The sequence below is a fragment of the Python bivittatus genome, unplaced genomic scaffold, assembly GCF_059951505.1.
Source record: "Python bivittatus isolate LINGU-HERP-01145 unplaced genomic scaffold, Pbiv_v1 ctg000790_np1212, whole genome shotgun sequence".
In the NCBI taxonomy this organism is placed as follows: domain Eukaryota; kingdom Metazoa; phylum Chordata; class Lepidosauria; order Squamata; family Pythonidae; genus Python; species Python bivittatus.
This window is the reverse complement of record NW_028277110.1, coordinates 4,878,900-4,895,891: the sequence shown is the minus strand read 5'-3', so window position 1 is coordinate 4,895,891 and position 16,992 is coordinate 4,878,900. Positions and strand designations below refer to the sequence as shown.

Below are 16,992 nucleotides of genomic sequence, written 5' to 3'. Positions count from 1 at the left end.
CAGTAGCATTTTTAGGTCAACTGTTATTTCTCCCTTCGCTGGAGGCTGATTCATATGGCTTTCTCCACCGTAGAGTGCAAAACAGGGATCCTGTGTGCCTTGGAAACACTGACATCCAGAGGAGAAGCATCTCTAGAGAGAATGGGTGAACACCAAGGATGTCTGCAGGGATCCTACCCCACCTAAAATTGATTTAATTAATATTACCTTAATTTAAAAAAAAGGATGGGATCATGTAGCAAAGGATAGTCCAATTTCTAGCATCATGTTTATTAGCATAACTACCTCAAGGCCAAAAATCAGCATTCTTTGGTGGGTATCTCGAACCCAATGTTTTATTTAGGAATGTGTGCAACTCTCCAGAAAAAAAGACCACAGGAATCCAAGCATCCAAGATGGGACAGAGTAATGGCAAGGAATATCCTTCTCAGTTTGTCATCTGGTAAATGGGCATTATGGGACTAGACCATGCCCACCAGAGCTGTCAATTTGTGAGGGTTTTCATAATCACACACACACCCCAATTCAAAAAGATTGAGGAACCACTAAGCTTGGGAAACCTTTGTGCAGTTTCTAAGGCCAAAGCACATGACATATACAGGTTTGCAGAAGAATAGGAAGACTTATCACCCACCATATCTCGCTGAACTGCAGCTTCTGGTATTCCTTGACATTGGATGGAACTTATGTGAATTGTATTTCAGGAATCCCTGGAGGTAACAGTTTCTCCATCCATGCTCTAGAATGTGGGCTCTTCCAATTATGAAGCTGACTAGGAACTTTGGGTGACTGGCAGACAATCCAATATTCTCTCTGGGTTGGAAAGACCACAAGACGCGAAACAGTGACCCAAAGAAGTTGAGGGTGCATCACATACAACATTTCCCACTTTTCTAAATTAGGAAGAGGTTAATTTTTCTAAGCATTGCCATGTCTAGTGTGTGGTTGATACAATTTTCATGTGCTTCTGAACATGGAAAAAAGTGCTGCTGAACTTTGCCAGTCATGCCACTGACATTCAGCAGCATGGTTAGATTTCTGGGCCTGTAGGTAGCCTTGGAGCAGTAGGTAGCCCACCCAGGATTTAAGAAAAGTAGTTCATCCAGCACGTATTTTGTAGAATTCACTTCTGTAGGATGAAGTGGCCTATGTGGTTTTAAAAGAGGAGAGAGAGTCATGGAGAATAAAGTTGCCAGCAGCTGTTAGCGTATGCCAGGAGCCTGCTTCCCTCTGAACACCAGTTTCTAGAGAAAAAGAGCTAAAAAATACTATTACCATACTATTAACTCTTGCTTGGGTGCTTTTGTGGGGTATCTGACTGGTTGATTAGAGAGATCACTAGTCAAACTAGGAACAGTACTGGCCATAGATACAGGCTAGAAGATCACACTCTGCTGTTCATGACAGTTTCTCCTTCCAGTTTCCCAAAATCTTTTTTGAAGGCTATCTCTGTCTCTGCAGACCCCAAACAGGCTTCTCTTTTAACATGTTCTTGCAGGCAGACATGCTGAAGATATTTTTGGAGAACTATTCAACGAAGCCAATAGTTTCTATATGCGGATGAACTCCTTGCAGGAACGGGTAGATCTTCTGGTGATCAAGGTCACTCAGCTGGACTCCACAGTGGAAGAAGGTACTGATAATCAGATTGAATATATTTCTATTCTTCATCCCAGCCTCTCTCTCTCTCTCTCTCTCTCTCTGTGTATCTCCTTGTACTTCATCAACTGTTTGAGAAATATCACCCTTACATGCCATTTTTGTAAATCTTGATTCTACATTTTATCCATCTCTACCACTTGCTGCAGTGTTCTTCCTTTGGCTGTGTTAGATGGAAGATATTGGCCCATCCCCTTCCCTGAGCACCAGTTGCCTTATCATGATGAACAAGTCAAAAATTTTGAATGGATCCAAGGGGGTGTCCTTCTTCACTGTTATCGTATAGAGACATTCAGAATATGCTTATTCTCCCACTGTAATTCAATGCCTACTTACTATTTTTTTGGCAAAGGTGCCTTTCTAACTCACAGTGTGGCCAAGTTCTGTGTGGTTGTGTGCAAATGCTGATCAGACCTGTAGACCTTTTGCTTCTCTTCTCACTCCAACTTTTAGCGATTTATTTAGTCTTAATGCCGTAGATGTATTTTTCTTAACTTTCTGGATAGCATACAAGATAATATGATTCTATTTTTATTTATGATATTCTTTGCGCTCCCTACCTTATGCTGGTTAAAGGCCAGTTATTAATAAAATCAAATTTAGCATGATTTGATAAATAAGCTTAATACCGTGCATCAGCCATCCAGCATGTTTTGCAGGGAGCAATGCTTGTGTGTGTGCGTGTGTGTGTGTGAGATAGGACCACGAGCATATCCTTAAGCGTGCCCGATTTGGGTATTCCAGTCTCCCTGCAGGATATCAACATGCGGAAAGCTTTCAAGAGCTCCACCATCCAGAACCAGCAGGTGGTGTCGCGCAATTCCATCCCCAATCCCGTGATGGAGATGTACCAGCGTTGTGATAAGCCTCCGCCCCTGAATATCCTCACTCCATACAGGTAGAGCAGGGGGGCGTCTGCTGGTGGCTTTGCGTCCATTGTAGGGCTTAAACAGAAAGGAATTTGATCAGGGACAGGGTGGGGGTTGGTGCCAAAAAGAAGCATTTCTTTGCATAGGAGATGCACAAAGGGGAAGGTCCAGGGAAACCCTGGGGATGGACTCCAGCAACCCTCCAAGGTTTATTACCGATTTACAATTTTGAATACCACAAGGGTGGGAATGATGGAAGAAACTATTGGAGAATTATTGCGTAAAGCCTCTTGCACTGAAATTCTTTCTCTCTCTCTTTATCAACTGAGCTACTCTCAGTTCTTCCCCAGATTTCAAGAAAGAAGTACTCATTCTGCACAAAACGTAGGACACAGTAATTCTATAAAAATGGGACTTGCAGGATGCTGCAACTCAATGTTCTTCCAGGATGCCACCATCCTCTTCTCTTCTCTTCTCTTCTCTTCTCTTCTCTTCTCTTCTCTTCTCTTCTCTTCTCTTCTCTTCTCTTCTCTTCTCTTCTCTTCTCTTCTCTTCTCTTCTCTTCTCTTCTCTTCTCTTCTCTTCTCTTCTCTTCTCTTCCCTTCCCTTCCCTTCCCTTCCCTTCCCTTCCCTTCCCTTCCTCATGCAACATTCCTTTTGAGATGCTCAGTCCTCATTGGGTTGTTGGGGGAGATCCTGGAAAAAGATTTTACCACCTTTCCAATTCTCCTCCTCCTCCTGCAAATCTGATTTCCTGAGTCTGTGATTCCTTTCTTTTCTCTTTGTTTGGAGCTGTTTTGGCTACTTAACATCAAGCTCTCAGAATATTGCAGTTCCTCTTAGTCTATATGATGATGAAATGTTCTGTTGCAGAAACAATTTTCTTTTCACAATATTCCTTTTTCAAAAATTCTGTCCTTATTCTAAGGAACAGTAGGTAAGGTTCCCTGCCTGTTTCACTTCATTGAGCTTCACAGGGAAAAGATTAAACCAATAATAGCTCATGCTGCATTACTAGCCCATTGATTATTTATAAAACATAAGTAATTCTCACTTTCTCTTCTTCTTGTTCTTTTTCTCGCCCTCCTTCCCTCCAACTTGCCTGTTTCAGAGATGATAAGAAAGATGGCTTGAAATTCTATACTGACCCATCATATTTCTTTAACTTGTGGAAAGAGAAGATGTTGCAGGCCACCGAGGACAAGAGGAAAGAGAAACGCAGGCAGAAGGTAAAAACATCTACGGAACCTGGAATTTGTGGCATCGGTGCAGATAAACTTCCATCCAGAAATAATAGAAGACAGCGAGATTTTCTCTCTTTTTTTTTTTTTACAAATAAAATAGGTGTGTCCTTCCAAATTTGCTTCCCCATTCCCACTCCAGTTGTAGGGTCCTGCACCTGCATTTGGTGATCCAGTCCTAAAGGTACCACGGCAGGGGTGGGGAGGGGGAGAAGATTCCCAAAGGTCCTTCACTGAGGTCCGGTGTAGTATAAACTGCTTTGTAATTGGGGCGGAGGGGCTTTGCCCCTGGCTTTTGCTGCAGGCAGCTTCCCCCCAATCCTTCGGATTCTTCTAGGCTGGGGAGTGGGCTGTGCTGATGGGGCCTTTCCCTCTCCCCCCCCCAGGAGCAGCGACTTGTTGAGGACTCCGCTCGGGAGGTGAAGAAAGTGCGGAAGGCGCGCAACCGGCGGCTGGAGTGGAACATGATGGCCTACGATAAAGAATTCCGGCCGGATAACAGGTTCTCACCATCCCCATATCACATGGCCTCATCGGAAGGATCACTGTCCCCAGATAATAGGCAGGTTCTGTGGATGACCCACCTCGCTTGGCCTCCCTCCATTGCTTTTGCTTCGGTTTGTTGCCTCGGCTTTCCCTGGAGTCAGCCGGCTTTCAATGCCTTTCGGATGCTTTTGTGGACAAGAGCGCGTGTTTGGGGTGCCCTTTGTTCTTTTAACAAGGAGACACAGGATCTGCTGCTCAGGGGCCGCTGAACTGTGGTGTGGGCTTGGCTGGATTGACGTGGTGCTGAGCTGGGCAGCTAGTTGCACCGCTTGGAGCATGTGGAATTGTGCTTGCACCATCTTTGCTGCATGCTTCCCCTCTTTCTTCCCCTTCCCTTCTCCTGTCCTCTTTTTCCCTCTCTCCATCTCCTTCCCCACTCTCCTCCTCCTCCTCCTCCTTGTCTTCCTCCTCCTCCTCCTCCTCCTCCTCCTCCTCCTCCTCCTCCTTCTCCTTCTCCTTCTCCTTCTCCTTCTCCTTCTCCTTCTCCTTCTCCTTCTCCTTCTCCTTCTCCTTCTCCTTCTCCTTCTCCTTTTATTCCTCCCTCTCCCCACCCCACCTTTTCCTTTTCCAGGCTTGCACATTTCAACAGCATGGCTTTTTGCATACCAGGCCCTTGGTTCCAAGAGGTGATAGATACCATCATAACCCTCCCATCAATTTGATCCTCTGCTCATCCCCCGTCTCTGCCCTCCAGGTGTACAACCTCTTGGTGTTTTTGTCTGCAACAGATCTTATGCCTCAGACGCAGCTGATCATTCCTACCCAGCCAGTCCTAACCATCCAGGCCAGCAGATAATGGCTCCAGCCTCACACCTGACCACCGAGAACAAGGAGGTGGTGCTGGTGGCCAGCCAGGTCCAGGAGCACATCTTCAGGCCCTCAGCAGTGGGAAGCAGGCAGAACAGCCTCAACCGGGTACAGCAGCCCCATGTGCCACAGCCACCCGAAGCTATGTTAAATGGACCAAGACCTCAGATAATCAAGGATTATGGGTATGGATTCTTGCCTGCTTTCTTCTGTATGCTAGTCATGACTTTCTCCTTAAGTAGGAAGAGCTGTGTGCTTTCTGAAGCTACCAGATTGAAACATTTCCAGAACTATAGAAATGTGATGCAAATTATTCTGGGGCTTGACTTCAGAAACCAGATTATAACCCCTTTCTTTGCCATTTATTTATGGGGTGGCCCAAAATAAGATTCAGGCCATTAGAAAAGACCACCTAGAGAGACATTCTTTGGTGGAAGGTAACTCTTGTCAGTCAACTCTTCTCTTGTCAGAGAAATTAAATAACATCTGTTAGATGGCAGCAAAAGAAAGACCATCCTTGTCCATGCTCAGTATCTCAGCTAGCTAGCATAGTGGGGTACTTATATGTTAGGGCAAGCCAGTACCAATGTTTAGTCAATAATCCTGGGAATCTTTATTAACCCAGCTGGGGCTCTCAGACAGAGGCCGTGCTGTCTGGTGACATATCGATACCTTTCGGCTCTTTCCCCTTCGTGTAAATACTATCTGTGACCACTATGTCAAAAGAACTGACATTCCCCCTTGCTCAGAAGATACTGAGATCTTTAGAAACTGGAGCAATTGTCGTGTCATCAATACTGGTTGATATTTTTTTTTTATCCTCAAACCTGCACCTTCTTCTAGCTTCCTTAGCTCCGCCCCCACCCCCCATTTTCCCTAGCTTTTGAAGCTAACCCATCCACAGAAAGGACCCAGATGCAGATCTTCTCTTTGCCAGACAATTCTTGTTGCCTTTTTGCACGGATGCAGAATTCGCTCTTTCTTTGATTGTTTGAAAGGGTTACCTTCCAATGTATGGATTGGCCAATTTAAAAAAATGGATTAAGTGTACATCTCGGTATAGGATATAAAGAGCTTCTGCGTGGAAGTGATTTTCTCTGCCAGCTTCCTTTGATCACGGCCTCCAAACAGGGGGCTGTTTCTTTTCCATGTGAAGCCTCATCTTGAGAAGTGCAACACATTTTGGCTCAGAGTTAATTTACAAGAATGTAGATTTGCGGTGACACAAAGACAGGAATTTCTCAGTTGAGAAGCAGTTGCTATGGGGAGCCTTTAAACCAGCATTTCCGTGTTCCAAGGCTAAGCAGAATGGCTGCATTTGAATTTTCATTATTTCTCGTTTTTCTTATTATAAATTTGTTCCTTTCACTTTCCCCTTCAATTTGCCACTGGCACAAAAACTGTAAGGAATTTCTATATGCTTTTGTTTGAACATGACGCATCTTATCTATTTTCTCGGTTCAAGCATTTTTGGAAAGTCTTTCTCTAATATAATTTATTTTCTGTTAATGTTTCTTTAATTTTGTACATTTTTATGTCCAGTTTCTCCAAGACATGAATTTTTACAACGTGAAGCTATTTTTTTAAAAAAAAGTTATGAAGTGTTTCACAAAATTTGGTCAATAGTTTATCATTGGTATACTCATTTAGGATATTTGAACACAATAGGTTTTATTGAAATGTGAATTAAATTATTTTCTCAGCCAACCTTCCCCTAATTCCTCATGAGGCTTGCTTCTATATTAGACTGTCTAGTAAGTGCTGGTGAGGCATTGTATTTCTGCATTCCTTTTGATGTGGAATTAAAAAATCTCCCATTCTGCAAGTAATTTAATGTTACATTATTCTACAGCTTTAACTGGCAGCTTCCTCTCTGTTCCTTCTGCTTCTAATTGATTCATTTTCAATATAGTCATGTCATTATTGATAAATGGATCCCATAATTACCCCTTAATTATTCGATTTCCTTTTCTCATCAAAATTTCAATTATTAGTTTCTTCCCAATTTAAGCTGTGCTTTTTACTGTAGAAGGGTGCCCACAGGCTGCGAGAGAAGGAAGGGGAATGTAAGAGGATGCATGGAAACTCCTTTCTCCAATTGTGCTAAACAAGGCACAATTATAGGGATATAGAACCTAAGGGGGAATCTTCCCATTAAAGACAGAATAATTTAAAATCCTCAGTAATGTAGTTGAATCTCACACAATAAGCTAGAGTGTGGTAATTGTGCTTTAAGACCAAGTCAGTTCTGGGGGGGGGGGGGGAGGAAGACAAGGAAGACGATAGGAATGGAATAGGCTGGCAAGAGCTAGACTTCCGCTTCACTTTCACTTTATAGCTGCACTCATCTGGATAGAGTTGATATCCAAAGTGGTGACTTCACCAGATACTTATCTGTCACTTGGCCTTCTCCTGCAGGGTTCAGTTGAGATCTTTTCGTACCTCATCTATCCATCTTATTGGAGGTTGTCCAAGTGAACATGTGTAATGGTAGGATCATGTCACTTTTTGTGTCCACCTACTGTCAGGGAAGGGAACCAGCTGGGTGTAGTGGTTATGGCACCAGGTTAGAAACCAGGAGAGTGTGACTTCTAGTTCTGCCCTGGGCACAAAGCCAATTGGGTGACCTTGGGCCACTCGCTCTCAACCCTAGGAAGCAGACAATGGCAAAACACTTTTGTAAGTCTTGCCAAGAAAACTGCACAGACTTGTCCATATGTCAGCCCTACAAGTTAGACCAGACTAAGAAACCAATGCCATATAGGTCAAGACCACTTTTACTGTAACAGCCATAGTGACAGAATCTCGCAAGTCTGAATGTGCTTCTCCTTCCCTCCCTATATCTTTGTGTGAGCTAGGGAGAAGGTTGTCTGAGATGTTTTCTCAAGGTGCATTCTTGGACTGGGTTCAGGCCCCTCTTATCTGACCAGTGCCTTGGTAGAGACTCTTCCTCCTGCCCTTCAAGACCATCCCTCCTGCCATCTACACTGTGTAGTCACCAGGAGTCAAGACTCACCTGAGGGCAGATACACACAAAAAGGGAAAACTACAATGTGTCCTGCCCATTTATATTTCCATGTTGACGCTACTGTTATGACATGCATAGCATTGGACTCTGCCAAATATACATGAGTAAAAGATAGCAATTCCATGCTAGATGACTGACTGTCAAAAAAGGTCAACGAATTCATCTTCAGGACTCCAGAGAGCAGCCTGGAGCTGTAGACAAAGACGCTTGGTGGATTTCAGAAGATACTTCCCTTTCTTATGCTTTCAGGCAATAAGTCCCCCACCTTATTTAAAGGTAGTCAAGAGATATAATAGTGCAGAGCACACAAATGAATTACACGACATTCACATGCAGAGAAATGACTTCTTGAAAAAAAAAACTTGCCTTTTTTTGGTTAGAGCACCCTTGCAGGCAGCAAAAGACAGCAGTATATTTTAAGACAAGCAGTAGTCCTTGGACCACATGAATATGGAAACAGCCCTGACATTTATTTTCCTTGTCTGGAGAAGAAAGAAGGAAACATTAGAACAGATCTCAGTCTTCATTGATTATGAGGAATGAAAGTGCATTGGTTGCATGAAACAAAAAGCTTTAAAGGACAGTCAGTAGATTTAGAAAGCTCGAACCTTGCCTTAAAAAGCTTCATCTCTGAATTAACATCGAGGAAATGGAGTGATCCAAATCTGGGGTGCAGAAAGGAATTTAGTCAGCTAAGGTTATTTCATATGAGCCACAAGGCTAATTATAAGTGCAAGTCTTCCCCAGGCAAAAATAATATTGTTTGATCAATCTGAAATGTCATTTTTGCAAACCTTCCTGAACCTGGTGGCCTCCAAAACATTGGTATCTTCAGGGAGGGGCAAGTGACTTCTTGATATCATTGTACAAATGACTCACATTACATAAAGGGCATAATTTGTGTGATCATATAATGTCATGCATTTTGCCTTGCAGAAGCTAAAAAGAGCAGAATAACATGCTCAGAAGGTGTGGGGCTTTAATTGCCTGGTTGCAGCTGCAATCTTGACTCTTTTGACCCCCCCACTTGGAAGCCTGCCCCCACCTGCCCAGCAAAAAGATCGAGTTGGGAAAAGAGAGCTTCACAGAGCATCTCTCAGTCTGCTTCCGTTAGGTGATCGGTGGACCACGTACCCGGACCACCCCTCTCTTTAAATGCCTTTGTTTTGAATGGATTAAATCTGAAAATGACTTGGTTCTGGTGATCTTCTTCCCTCTCTCTTTGCAGTCCCCAACCAGTGCCAATGGCTGACTACTTTGTGCCACCTGCTCCTCCGCCCCCACCCCCAGTCATACCTTCTGCCCAAACCGCCTTCGACAGCCCCATCTCGGCACCTCCCGCCATGGCGCCCAATGCTGCCACTTCAGTTACTCATGCCACCTATGCTCCCACCCCCCCTCCTGCTCTGCCCTGCTCCTATTCTGCCTCTCCCCCCCAGACTGGCCCCATGGGGCCTCCTGTTGCACCTCCCCCTCCTCCCCCTGGCCCCCCCACCATTTCGGCCTCTCCGGCACACTCGGCCTCCCCGCCTGCCATGACGGTGGAACCACGGAAGCCGCCGGTCCCCCTGATTCCAATGACTGACGCCAGGAGCGACCTGCTTGCTGCGATTCGCAGGGGTGAGTGTGCCCTTGCGTGCCTTGGCTTCACCAATGAGTTGGACATCCCTGCAGAGTTTGAGTTGATGCATTTTAGTGATCCTGGTTTTCTGTCAGGAACTCAAAGCAGTTAGCAAAGGAAGCAAAATCTGGAGACCATCACCCCAATCACAAAAACAAGGGGAGATGGAGATCAGATGGTCTGCATTCCTGAACTAGGAGTCCACAGTTCCCTGCTTCGCTGTGCCTTGCTGAGTGTCCCATTGTCCTTGGGTAGGGTCGGCAGGTGGATCCATCTTCACATCCAGGGCTAGGGTTGAGGGAGACATGGTGACTATCCTTTATGGTTAGTGAAAGCCTTAAAGGAAGTGGTGTAATGATGAGGAAGATCTGTCTCCGAAGTACAATGGCTGGGTTTCCAAAGCATGGTAGAAGCTCACAGCAAATACACTAGATGAGTGTTTCTCAACCTTTTTTCCCCTGTGGCCTCCTTCTGATCTTGCTTTTCTCCTGTGGCCCCCCTGTCCAGGTCCCATTACTGGATAAGGACATGTAACTGGTGCGTTTTCTGGTGTCAATGAGGCAGTATTTGCAGTATAATACACTTTGCTTTTCTGTGCCCCCTTTGGCATCTGATGTGGCCCCCCATTACACGTTTTTCACCTGCGCCCCCTTTGAAATAACCCAGGGCCCCCAGTTGAGAACCGCTGCGCGAGACCAAGGCATCATACAGGGGGTAAACCCAGCCAGAGACTTCAGATCGCATAAGTCTTCAGCTTGGGTTTGCTATATCAGTTTGTGCTTCCTCATCCTGACCTTGAGAAAAACCTTTCTTTGCATCTTCAGGAATTCAGCTGCGCAAGGTTCAAGAGCAGTGGGAACAGGAAGCCAAGAAAGAGCCGGTGGGGAATGACGTGGCCACGATCCTCTCCCGCAGGATTGCTGTTGAGTACAGCGAATCAGATGATGACTCGGAATTGGATGAGAACGAGTGGTCAGATTAAGGCAGGGGCATAGGGTTGCCTGTGGAGAGTAGAGGGGGGAGGTCTCCCAGGTTCCTCCTGCCACCTTTCTGCAATGGGGCCTAGGTGACTCAGCGTCATGGCAGGTAAATCACAGCTGCTTCCAGCAGCTCGTCTTCAGGAGCTTTGCTTTCGTGCCATGTTGTGTTGTTGAAAATGTTTTAAGGTGGCCTCTTTGTGGGCAAATGGGCATTAGTGACACTTGTCTTTTGAAATGCACAGTCGGGGTGGGGGGGAGGAGAAGACCGTCTTTCTCCTGATTTTTCCCAGTTGTGAAAATGACATTTGAATTTTTCAACATGCTGGAAAAATGAAACAACATCCCCTTACCCTAAACAATACAAGGAGGGGACTCTTTGCAGTAACAAAGTTCATTCTTGCTCAGAATTACAGCCTGGGAATGACAGATTTAGGGAGCAATTGTTCAGAGACTATGGGGATAATTTAAGTCAATGCACTTTCTAGAGCGAAGCATTCATCAGAGAGCATGGAAGGGGATGGGGAAGAGAGCCTTCCCTCTGTGCAACATCCAATAATGTGGTTTCCAAAGTTAGAAGAATGTAAATTATTCCTAAGTTTTTCTCCATTGCTTCCAGCATTTTCAATCAAGCTCCAGAAAGCAAATCTGGGACAAATTGGTAGCACTTTACATGGGAGGGGAAAAAAAAGGATGACAGCCAACCTGCTGATAATAACCATAATCCCCAGCCTGCAAAGCCATTGGCTGTGCTATCTGCAGATTACGAGAGGCTGAATCCAACACATCCTTAGGACCTCACCTTGGGTATGATGGTGGAGGATTCCATGAACCACATTCTACTTTGCTACCCATACGATGGCCTTGCTGCTGTTGGCAAAGAAAAGCCAAACCCAGCAAGAGAAGGCAATGGTTGGGCAAAGGGCAAACAATCTCAGTTCAGATGCGATCAAGGGAGCTTGAGGACAAATCCCAGATTAGGAGCCATTGGGGAGATGAATAAGCATCACAAGACCTTTTGACTCTACTTGTGGAAAAAATAAATCACCTGCTCCCCAGAAGAATATTCTGACTCTGCTTAGTGGGAAGATGGAATATTTATTTTCCCACCTTGATAATCTTTCATCCAGGTGACAATGTGGATAGTGAGCCATGAACGTTTCTAACAGTAAGTGTTTCAAACGTCCTAGAGATCAGTAGTATCTGGCCAATAATTAATTCACTGAGTTCTTTTGTATTCTGACATATAGCTAATTTTTCTCAATGTTGCAGTGGAGAAAAATGCCCCATTTCCTTCTTTTTCTTTTCTCTCCCTTTTTCCATAATTATGAAGAACTAGAAAGAAGAACACTGTAAGACTGCTCGTGCATCTTCTGCACAATAAGAGAAAGCGTTTAGCAGTCCTGCACAGAACTTTTCCCATTCTTAAACCCGTCAACAATTTGCTCTCTGTCTGAAATATTGTATGAGCAACTGGAGCGTCTGCTTCCCTTCCACCTGCAAAGGAAGGCATTCATTCTTTCAGAAGATTCACCTCTTGTTCAGGCTGCAAAATAGTAATTGAAAAATTATTTATCAGAACAATTCTGATTTGAGCTGATATATCCAAATATGATATAAAAAAAAAATCCTCCCTCACCAACAGAGCTGGATGCTTTACGTACTCTCTTCTTTCCAGAAAGATGCTAAGTATATTTTTCCCCTGGTTTAATCATCCTAAAGTCCTTGTGCAGCCTTGCAGATTAAAATTTCCCATCAAAGTAAGTTGATAATCGCACACCTTTCGTAGGTATCTAATTCCATAGTTGTGCCTATTTGGAAGTAAGTTCTAATTGAGTTTCATTGGGCTTACACTCACTAAATGTACATAGGATTATAACTGTAATTTTTTTAAACCTAACAGTACTTGGCAGTGAATGAAAACAAGTGCCAATTACTCTGTCCTAAGATCACTTATTTTTTTAATTAGGTAAGTGTTGGGCTGTAAAGGGCCCCAAGTTAATTGTTATTAGCTTTTTGGTTTAATTTTAGTGAGATCTGGGGTACAGTTCTGATTTAGGGCTATGCAAGTTTTGAAAAGTTGCTTCAGTGTAAGTAGGAGCACAAACACAGGCCTGTCAGTGGCTCATTAATACAACCGGCTCTTTCTTCAGGGTTGCACATCTGCTGTAGAGGTTTCCCCACTTAAAGATGTGGCTGATTTAATGGATTATTTAAGTCCTGGGTTCACACCCAACATATCCTGAAGCAATTTTTTGGTGCTGAATTCAAAACAAAGCCCTATTCTATATATTCCTTCCTGGGAATAAGCCCTATCAGTCCCTTTGGAGTAAAAGAATGCACTGTACCTCCAGAGACATTGCAGGCTTGAGGCTGTTTGATCCCCCTTCTTAAATTCTGCCCTCAGATTATAATTAAAGGTATAAAAAGAGTTTGTGTAACATGAAAAGTCTGCTTTCGTCTTTTGACAATCAAGATAAAATGAAGAGTTTCCATTGCTGAGAAGTTTTAAGGAACACGTCTGTCTCCCAACTTCTGGCATATGCAAGTTTCTTGTTTTGTTATGCTACAAACTGTCTAATTTGGTAGTAACTGCCTCTGTCAACCAAGGGAGAATAACTGAAATTAGATTAACAGATGCCTGATTATCCAGAAGAAGGTTAGTGAAGGCTATTCTGTAGCCCCTCCCAAAATATAGGTTCCCTTTTTCTCCATGCAAACTCCCTGAACCCCCAGAAAGGAGATGGGATCCATGCAGCTTGCAGAAGTCCCTCAAGGAACAGAACAGATGTATGCACTCGGGGCTTCAACTCCCTGACAGAAGCATTGTGAAAAGTATGCCTAGATATTTTGCCACATAGCACAGGCAGTAAGTGACAGAGGAAGCAGGTAGTGATTTCCAGTTGAATTCCTTTGTTTGCTGGAATGCTGCATTTTAATGCTTTGTTAGTTATGAGTGGAATTGGGCTTTCGACGTGGATTTTTGAGGCTCTAGGGCAGGGTTTCTCAACCTTGGCGACTTGAAGATGTGCGAACTTCAACTCTCAGAGTTCCCCAGCCAGCCATGCTTGACGTCTCTAAGTCGCCAAGGTTGAGAAACCCCTCTCTAGGGTTTCTTCTACATCCCCTAGTTGAAAAGCAAATATATTAAACTTCAGAGTAGACCTCACAGGAGTGTTTGGATGGCACAGGTCTTGAAGCCAGAATTGGGCTGAGTCATATTTCCCATAGTTATCTTGGTTCTTTGGCCTTCAGTCTATCTAGCAGGATGATCAAAACTGCTAAACATCTTACCAATCTGTGCATTATTTGTTGACATAAAATACAGCTTTTTCTTGGGTAAGGATTTTGGAGAGCTTGATCCAGGATTCTTACTCTGAGTAACCCCACCCCTTTCATTCCTTACTGATCTCTTTTCCACAAGAGCATTAATGGAAGTGCAGTAGAACTTTCCATTGGGTGGGATGTCTTATGTAGCTGCTATCTGCTGAAGCCTTCTGACATACTAGTCCCAGCATGTATGGGTTCTGCAAGTGAAGAGTCCTCATATTTTCATTGGCATATGTATAAAGCAAAGCAAAAAGGTGGCATGACCAGGGTCATGCCTCTCTGCATCACGGATCGCTGCCATCTTCTCAATCCAATCTGCAGAGGATGATGGAATTCTTCTTGCCATCCTCACCAGAAAGCAGGGGAGCACTTGCCCAGGATAAGTGGAATTATGAGTGACTTCCCATCTTCTGCCAATAAGTCTCTTCATTGTCAATTGGGTAGAGAGGAAGGCAGAAGATAGGGTAGAGAGGGACATAGATCTGTTTTACCCATAGAACATCCAATCCTCTGTTCCTGGCATCTCCAGCAAACAGATAGAGTTATGATTTAGTAGTTTCTTGAGTCCAGATGCCAGATTGAGAGCATTATTTATAACATTGAGATAGGTCAGACATAGGAAATAACCCAGCAAGGCGTGACATTAGTTGGATGTATAAAGATTGCTAGCTGCTTGAGACACCTCTGGGTTTTAAGCAAGAGATAATTAGATAATAACACCAGACAATTAGTAGGAATGGCTGGGGAAATGGGGTAATTAAGCTGAAGCAAAAGAAGTTATAGCAAGGAGGCACTAGCTATGCATATTGTCTGATTAATTATTAAGTCATACCTTGTGTAGGATTATGTAGCCTAACAGGATTAATCTGTAACTATTTTGTATTGTACAGTGTTACCATAGTGGGCTTTAAATATATCAATATCTATATCTAGAGAGAGAAAGAGAAAGTAAACATTTATTTAAAATGTTGGCTTGATTCCCCCTTCTCTCTTACCCCCCATGACTTGTGTAAGACACAGCATACAATGCACACAAAGAGAAAAGGTTACACGTATCAATGAGCTATATGGATCACATTGCCAATTTTGTACCGATTGGTTACTGATCATTCCGGGGGACTGAGCAAAAATGAAGAAAAAAATCCTATTTCAAAATCAAAACCCTTTGGGTTGAGGGAGCCTTGAGTCAAGACCTCGCAAGATTTGGCTTGCAAGAAAATGTGTGGCGGGAAGGAAAAAGGTTCCCAAGAATACTTTCTCCCTCTCCTTGCCAGAACTGCTGGAGGAAAGCAGGAGGCCGAGAGGAGACTGCCCGAGACCCAGACTTAATCAGGTTGTATCAAAGAACAGCATCCGGAAAGATTGGATTCTCAGTGTATTGCTCTTTTGAGAAGCAAAACATTTGGGCAAGGACCGCAATTCATCTGCTCTTTGACAACAGTGCCTCGTTAAGGTTCCCCAGAAGGTCCATGTTAATTGGTCTGGTGACCAAGGAGCTCTGCAGCCAAAGGACCTTCAGGAGTGCTCAAAGGAGGGAAGGCAAATGTTAAAACAGCTTCATGGCATCACTGCACTGCTTTCATTGTTTTGATTGAGATCCTGTGAATGCCACAACCTAGTACAGTGTTTCTCAACCTTGGTCACTTTAAGATGGGTGGACTTCAACTCCCAGAATTCCCCAGCCAGCCAGGCTGGCTGGGGAATTCTGGGAGTTGAAATCCACCCATCTTAAAGTGGTCAAGGTTGAGAAACACTGGCCTAGTGTATAGCTCAAGAATGGATCAAAAGCTACAGAGGGCTGAAATGGTTTGGAAGAGAGTTGTGTGTTCTTGGGTGGCCTCACTGACCAGAGATGATCATCACCCAACGAAATGCATGCATTCCAATAATACGGGTAGCTGAGCAACTGCAGGACATCCTGGGTGTGTGTTTCTATCATAAAAGTCAAGATGGTGGCGTTGAACGTGCAGTCATGGCTGCCATCTTAACTTTTTGGACTCTCTCCCCCCGCCCCCCCCCCGCCCGCAGATGCAACTGGTTGCTGCTGGATTTGGAATGGGCAGAAGCCGAGTGCCAGAAGCAAAGAAGCCTCTGCAAATATTTAAAGATTGAGTGAGCCATACAGAGGTTAATACTGCTAAGTGACATTCCCAAGTCTGGGACTGCCCCTGAAACAAGGGCTTCTTTAAAAATTCCTGATAATTTTTCACAGATGCCTATCCCCCTATTTTCACTGCCAAAAGGATGCTGGGCCATGTTACAGAAACCTTCAGTAGTTAAACCTCTAAAGGTTAATAATAATAAGCATCACAATTAAAGTGAATATGTAAATGCTTTCTTTCTTTCTTTCTTTCTTTCTTTCTTTCTTTCTTTCTTTCTTTCTTTCTTTCTTTCTTTCTTTCTTTCTTTCTTTCTTTCTTTCTTTCTTTCTCTTCCTTCCCTCCCTCCCTCCCTCCCTCCCTCCCTTCTTTTCTTTCTCTCTCTCTCTCTCTCCCTCTCAGCAGCCATTAAAAGACCTTTTGCAACTATAGCTAATTAAACCTGTTCAGTTGGAATTACAGCTTGGCTGAACAGCATCTGCTTGCTGGATTAAACAAGAGTACTTTTTGGACTCTCTAAGGTCCAACTTGCAGCATGGAACTTAATTTTAATTTTTCTTCTCCTTCCTGTTCATAGTAACCCATCTTCTTTCCCTCTGGTAACTGGGTGAAAAATGGGTCTGTTATGAAACAGCGGTGATAGCTCCTTTTCTGCGCCGTTACTGAAGCCAGAAGATTGGTAGTTCCCTGCCTGTGAATTTTCTAATCCTTCTCCTTTTTTTTTCTTAAAAAAGCCAAATACTAGGAAATAAAGAAATAGAGATGTGTACTCAGCCTTAATCAAATTTGAATTTGGGATATTATTCAGGAAATCC

General features: G+C 43.8%; 1 protein-coding gene across 2 annotated transcripts in view; it reads left to right on the top strand.

The window, feature by feature from the left end:
• LOC103060915 (actin-binding protein WASF3-like) overlaps positions 1-15,773 on the top strand; it is a 49,390-nt gene extending 33,617 nt beyond the window's left edge. Inside the window, exons 3-9 of one of the 2 annotated variants that reach the window (XM_088129198.1) lie at positions 1,499-1,633; positions 2,404-2,557; positions 3,640-3,757; positions 4,156-4,271; positions 5,044-5,307; positions 9,379-9,770; positions 10,596-15,773. In XM_088129198.1, coding sequence (XP_087985324.1) covers positions 1,499-1,633; positions 2,404-2,557; positions 3,640-3,757; positions 4,156-4,271; positions 5,044-5,307; positions 9,379-9,770; positions 10,596-10,753 — 1,337 coding nt within the window. In that variant the 3' untranslated portion in view covers positions 10,754-15,773. Of the gene's footprint in view, positions 1-1,498; positions 1,634-2,403; positions 2,558-3,639; positions 3,758-4,155; positions 4,332-5,043; positions 5,308-9,378; positions 9,771-10,595 lie in introns of both variants that reach the window. The other variant, XM_088129197.1, reaches the window with a different exon arrangement.
• The last annotated feature ends 1,219 nt before the right edge of the window (positions 15,774-16,992 follow it).